General features: G+C 41.1%; 1 protein-coding gene across 1 annotated transcript; it reads left to right on the top strand.

Moving 5' to 3' along the window:
* Positions 1-4819: 4819 nt before the first annotated feature.
* Positions 4820-6289, top strand: LOC308521424 (vasculin-like protein 1; the record flags this gene model as incomplete). The annotated part of the gene is made up of 1 exon (XM_081094446.1): positions 4820-6289. The coding sequence occupies one exon, from the start codon at positions 4820-4822 to the stop codon at positions 6287-6289; it is 1470 nt and encodes a 489-aa protein (XP_080950572.1).
* Between the last annotated feature and the right edge of the window lie 849 nt (positions 6290-7138).

Raw genomic sequence — 7138 nt, 5'->3', positions numbered from 1 at the left:
TATATCTTTCTATCTTTCAACAAAGAATACTCATAATAATTATGGGAATTGGGTCTATTCATGTTTGATGTGCATAAAGCTACTTTATTTATTGTGTGTTTATTGACATAACAAAAGGATGGTGGGCATTTCTTAAACATAATCACAGAACTGGATTAGAAAAGGTTCCTAAATGCCTTTTTAAGTAGGTATAAAAACATCAGGCCTTCCTCTCATTTATGGAAACATGAATGAAATAAGCACCTTGATCGACTTAGTCTTGGGTTGTCTAGAATTCATTCCCAAGTAAGTTAGACTTGGATCAGTATATTCAGTTCAGCTGCATACACTAGCCATATCCTGGGCCTTTCCAATTTGACAGTCCCAGAGACACTAACCTCAAGGCTTGATCTGTATTTTATTGGCCCTTGTAGTCCACAGCTGAGCCCAGTGCCTGGCAGACATCAGGTGCTTTGTTGGATAATTGAAGCATGAGTCATGCACAAATTAGAAAAACGTAGTAAGAGCTGTCATGTGTCTAATATTTTTGACACCTAGCACTGATTATTTTTAATAAACTACAGATGAAAAATGTATTTCAGTAATAATTGTGATATGAAGTGAATAAAAATAACATCCAGAAACATAGACAAAATTTAATTACATTTAATATAGTATATAATCATGCAAATAAATAAATTACAAATAAAAATAAAACATGTTACAGAACAAAAATATTTTAGCTGCATATATATATATATATAAATACACACACACACACACATATATAAATACATACAATACATTCATGATTTCTTGAGAGAAGGGAAACTATTTTATACTATCATGTACAGTACTCTGTTCTATTATATCCAGAGGCAGAATTGAAGTAACTGAAGTTTACCTTTTTTTCTTCACAATTATTGTTTGCTTTGAATCCATTGTTTTATACTTTTAAAGCTGCCATTCCCTAAAGGTTGGAGACATAACTGCCCCTAGGCAAGCTCAAAGGATTCTGAGTCATTCTGAGTTTACTCTCAAAATGAATGTAGGCAGCTGAGTCTCTGAAGAAATGGGAGTTCTTTGACTTGACTTCCATGTTGAATACAATGTTTGTTAAAGAATAATATATTCTTTATATATTTGAAGATGATATATGTATTATTAAAACTCAACAGTAACCACAGCAATTGTTTGGAACTTGGACCAACAAAAGATATTTTGGGTGGGAGGAGTATTTTATCATTGACATTGTTTAGAGTTGACAGAGCATGGGGAAAATAAAAAGCAGTGCACCTTTGAGTTTATTATTTATTTTAGTTTATTATTTAAAATTTTTTAAATTCTCTACAGACTATGATGAATTGCTTGCACCTGGGGCAGACCGATTCCATTGTCCTGTCCTTGGTACTAGTATACCATTATGGGAGACATTAATTTTGCTTTGAACACAATTTTATTTTTTAAAATGTTAACAAGTTTGACATCCATGGTTTTCGGTACCCAATAAATATTTTTTTGAATGCTTAACTAGGAGAGAGTGTCGGGTGGGTGAAACCCTGCAGAAGGGGGCTGTGGGCAGTCAGAGAGTAGCAGACCATCCCAGGCCCTGGGGGAGGAAGAGCAAAGACATCTGCACTTGAGAAAGGGAAGTGAGCAGTAGCCCAAAGAACTGATTTTATATTCTGTTGGTGATTATCTTGGACTGGCAATGGGAATCACAGAAGCAAGTCAGTTTTTCTAGGCTTCACTTCCAATCTCATCCTTTTAATTTTTACCTTTGGTCAGTGTTAGCCATACATGTTTCCCCCGTTCTATTGCCTAGTTCCTGAAGAGATCCCTCCCACTCTTCCTTCTGTGGCTTATCTGCTTCTGGCAGGCAATTCCATAGTGAAACTGTGCAAAACAGTGAAACACTAACCGTATCTCAGGGTCATCTGGAACATTTATATGCCAAGTGTGTGGTGCAGGTAGGGAGTACTGTGCATGAAATTCTCTCTGACTCTCTTCTCTTCTTGTACTTGGCAGGGAAACCCTTGCCATCCTTTACAGGCTTTGTGTATACTTCCTCTCCAGTTGGAGCAAGGGTAACCAATTAGTTGTTGTTGTTGTTAATCCTCACAGGAGGATATTTTTCCATTGATTTTTAGAGTGGAAGGGAGAAGGAGAGACACACAGAGAAACATCAATGTGAAAAAGACACATGGATTGGTTTTCTTCCACACAGACTTGCAACTGAGGTACATGCCCTTGACTGGAATCGAACTCAGGACCCTTCATTCTGAGGGCTGATGCTCTATCCACTGAGCTAAACCGGCTACGGCCAGTAAGTGCTATTTTTAAAAATATATATTTTTATTGATTTCAGAGAGGAAGGGAGAGGGGGAGAGAGAGAGAGAGAGAGAGAGAGAGAGAGAGAGAGAGAAACATTAATGATGAGAGAGAATCATTAATTGGCTGCCTCCTGCATGCCCCACACTGGGGATGGAACCCGCAATCTGGGCATGTGCCCTGACCAGGAATTGAAACACAACCTCCTGGTTCATAAGTGTGGCTCAACCCAGAGAAGTCTCATACAAGTATATGGGAATGCTTTATAACCTGCTTAATATTAGCCCTTCCATCTCCTACTCACTTATCAAAACTGGAATTTCAGAATGGCCATTAAGCTAGCTACTATTAAAAAACAACAAAAAACAAGTATTGATGAAGATACAGTAAAATTGGAATGCTCATGTACTGCTGGTGAGAATATAAAATGGTACAGCCACTATGAAAAACAGTATGACAGTTTTTAAAAAAAATAAAATCAGAATTAATATGTGATCTATCATATATGCACTTCTGCACATATACCAAAAAGAATTAGCCCAGCCAGTGTGGCTCAGTGGTTGAGCATTGAACCATGCACCAAGAGATCTGGGTTGTGGTTGTACAGGAGGCAGCTGATTGATGTTTCTCTCTCATTGATGTTTTTCTCTCTCTTCCTCTCTATCTAAAAATCAATAAAAATATACTTAAAAAATAATTAAAAGCAGGGCCAGCAGTGTGGGCCGGGCAGCCATTTTGGGAAGAGCTTTGTTATGGTTGTGGGCTCTCCAGCTCTGCGGGATCAGGAAGCTGAGGACAAGTCCTCAGACACCGAGTGAAATACAGAAAACTGCAGAGAAGAAAACCTCACTTTGAACTGTCCTTTTCCTTGACTACTCCTTAACCCCCATCTTTCTACTTGTTTTAATTTTGCTGTGCATTTATAAATAGTGAAGACCAAAGAAATAGAAGATACATTTGGGAGCTTTATACCAAGAAATTTGCCTTGAAAGCTGCTATTCTTTGGAGGGAAAAGTATATCAAGTTCCTGTCTGATTTTTTTTTTTAACAAGATTTCTTATATCCTTGGATTTTGAAGAATAAAACAAATGTAAATGCATAGCTGCACACTATTTTCAGCAGCTGTGTAAGAATAATGAGATTTGTAAATTAAGAGTTTTTCATGTGGATGTTTTGCCACTGGAGTGAATGCTCAGAAGACCTTTTATAGCTCTTTAATATTATATTTTTGATCTGTCACTTAGATGAAATTATTTGCCCTTGCAAGTCCACCTGTCTTTCTAGTTATGCCCTTGTTATGAACAGTGTTTGTACTTACTGTGCAAATATCCATGTATTATCTACTTAAACAACATCATGGAGCCATTACTCGAGGAAGTTGAATGAGGTGAACATAGATGTAGCTCTTTCCCCTTCCCCCCGTTTTTAAATGTAACAGATACTTTTTTCATCTTCCCCTTCCTCCTCCCCCTCCCCCCTTTTCCCTTTTGGAAACCGTGTCAGGAACTAGGTAGTTTAAGATGAGAAATTGAGGGGACTGAGAGAGTGATCCACGCAGAGCCTGGCTTCTTTGTGCTTCATCATAAGGTGTGCTGCTGGTCAGCCTTATTAAGTACCCTTCTAATGAGAACCTCATGGGAAATCCAGCTGGCAGACTCAAGGAGTTCAGGAAACAAGACCACAGTGCTCGAAGCCGGTCCATCCTTGCTGCTTGACACAGTCGCTGCAGGGAAGAAACATCTGCACAGCATGTTTCAAGGGACCTGGCGTATATGGCATACTGTTCTTAATATGTTTGCTCCCCCTCTTAGTGCTATGTGTTTTAAACAAGACCACCTCCCCGAAAAAGGTTGTTTCCCCAGGTGAGGATTTTTTCCCTGGAGTTAGGAATTAATAGGACTAAGGAAGAGAATAAATCAGTTAAACCCCCTAGTGTTACAGAAATACCATGTACTACTTATGAAGAACTTGGACTAAGACTGTTGGCAATAAATTTGGGACTTGTTGGGCCCACATCCCCAGGGGTCTGCCCACCAGGAAAAGCACCAAAGCCTATACCCCTGGAGACCCACCGACACAGGGCAGTCCCAGGGAAGGCAAGCAGCGAGAGGCTGGGAGACCATAACCTTTACTGGGTAGGATACTCTTCTTCAGTCACTTCCTTGTAGCTTTTCAGTAGAGCAGTGACCTTGGAATAGCCCTTATAATGGAACACAGAGATTAACCTAGACAGGATTAAACTCAACAGAACTAGATTAACAAACGCCCTAACTTTTGGAATAGAATGGATAGGATTAAAATCAACTGGTATAAATACAGATGTAACAGGACAATAAAGACAGAACCTGGCTGGCGAACCTGACTAGAGAACCTGGCTAGGCTGCTGATCAACTGAACGCTGTCTCCGTGTCATTCCTTCTTCGCCGACTCCGTCCACAACTTTGGGAACTCCTGGACCTGCTGGGGCATAACCCCAACACCACAGAGGTTACACTCTGGGATCCTGGCCATGAGGTTGATGCCTCACCTTGCTGAAAAGAGACACTGGACCGAAATGGCGCAGCATGACTTTGCTCCTGCTTGGCTAAATTTTTCAACACCACAGGCAGTTAAGTCACCTACAGCCACCTTTGAAAAACACGGAGAGCACCTACCCCGAGGAGACGGTAGATTTGGAGTAAGCCATCGTCAACATACTTCCTCTGATGGATTTTTTAACAATGGACCTCTACGAACTACAGGAGATTCCTGGCACCAGCCCTCCCTGTTTCGCCATGATTCTGTTGACTTGGGTGTCTCTAAGGGAGCATATGCTGGAATCACAGGAAACCTATCTGGTTGGCATGGCTCTTCCCGTGGTCATGATGGCATGAGCCAGCGTAGTGGGGATGGTGCAGGAAACTATCGTCACTGGAATGGCAGCTTTCACTCCAGGAAAGGCTGTGCCTTTCACGAAAAGCCACCTGCAGAGATTAGGGAAGAAAGGAATGAAGACAAGGTGGAAAAGTTGCAGTTTGAAGAGGAAGACTTCCCTTCTTTGAATCCAGAAGCTGGCAAACAGAATCAGCCATGCAGATCTATTGGGACCCCTTCTGGAGTGTGGGAAAACCCACCTGGTGCCAAACAACCCTCCAAAATGCTAGTTACCAAAAAAGTTTCCAAAAAAGAGCCTGCTGCTGCCTTCTCTGCTGCATTCACCTCACCAGGATCTCACTGTGCAAACGGGAACAAATCATCCAACATGGCTCCAAGTGTCTATAAGAACCTGGTTCCTCAGCCTGCACCACCTCCCTCCAAGCCCAGTGCATGGAAAGCTAACAGAATGGAACACAAATCAGGATCCCTTTCCTCTAGCCGGGAGTCTGCTTTTACCAGTCCAATCTCTGTTACCAAACCAGTAGTACTGGCTGGTGGTGCAGTTTTAAGCTCTCCCAAAGAGAGTCCCTCCAGCACCACTCCTCCCATTGAGATCAGCTCCTCTCGTCTGACCAAGTTGACCCGCCGAACCACCGACAGGAAAAGGGAGTTTCTGAAGACTCTGAAGGATGACCAGAATGGAGACTTCTCAGAGAACAGAGACTGTGACAAGCTGGAGGATTTGGAGGACAACAGCACACCTGAACCAAAGGAAAATGGAGAGGAAGGCTGTCATCAGAATGGTCTCCCTCTCCCTGTAGAGGAGGAAGGGGAGGTCCTCTCACACTCACTGGAGGCAGAGCACAGGTTATGGAAAGCAATGGGATGGCAGAAGTATCCTGAAAATGACAAGAATTACCTTCCCCTCACAGAGGATGAGCTTAAAGAGTTCCATACGAAGACAGAGCAGCGGAGAAGAAATGGCTTTGGGAAGAATGGCTTCTTGCAAAGCCGCACTTCTAGCATGTTCTCCTCTTGGAGAAGCACGTGCAAAGCAGAGTTTGAGGATTCAGACACAGAAACCAGTAGCAGTGAAACATCAGATGACGATGCCTGGATGTAGGCACATAAATGTTCACAGTTAAATCTGACCCATAAACTCAGCTTGTGTACTTACGGAGAATACAAAAAAATCTTTTCCTTTTCTTATGTTGTTGTTGAATATTTCATGCACAAGGGAAATAATCATATCCCAAAGAGAGAGCGATTGGCTTGTTTAGCTTTTGTTGTTTTTCTTTCCTGTTATTTGCTTAGTAGAGAAAAGTTGTGTGGTGAGAAATATTTTTAAAATACACACACAGTATATATGGGGCGATGCACAAGTGGGAGCTGACAGTGCAGAGAGGAGGAGACACTGGTCTGCAGCAATAGCTTCCACCAGCCCTTGGAGCACTCACCCCAGTGCTCAAGCAATCATTGTCAATGACAAAGTGACTATTGAAGTTATAATTGTATTAAATTAATGCTAATAATTTGGATATTTTATTTTATTTTTGGCTGCTCGGTAACGTTAGCCCTTAACCAAGCATATGTGTGTGTGTGTGTGTGTGTGTGTGTGTGTGTGTGTGTGTGGAGGGGGGTGTTGTTTGTTTGTTTCTTTTTTTTCTTTTTGGGTACAGCTGTAAAATATTTGGATATAGGAAATGTGTTATTCTTGTAGCCTTGATATTCAGGGTGGATTGTAACATATAAATTTTTGTGAGATTTCAAAGATTAAGATTATTTTGATAACATTATTTGTGGATTTAAAAGATGTGGTTATCACAAGTCTTGAGGGGGAAACTACTGCATAAAATAACTAACTTGGAATAAATATTTTGCATCAGTTTGAAAAAAAAAAAAAGCAGGGCCGTGAGGTGACCTGCCTTATAAACATGCACACCCATGTTTATGGCAGCATTATTAATAATAG

Source organism: Myotis nattereri, assembly GCF_964212035.1.
Source record: "Myotis nattereri genome assembly, chromosome: 6".
Lineage (NCBI taxonomy): Eukaryota > Metazoa > Chordata > Mammalia > Chiroptera > Vespertilionidae > Myotis > Myotis nattereri.
Note: the sequence above shows the minus strand (reverse complement) of the source record. Positions and strands in the feature narration are given on the sequence as shown.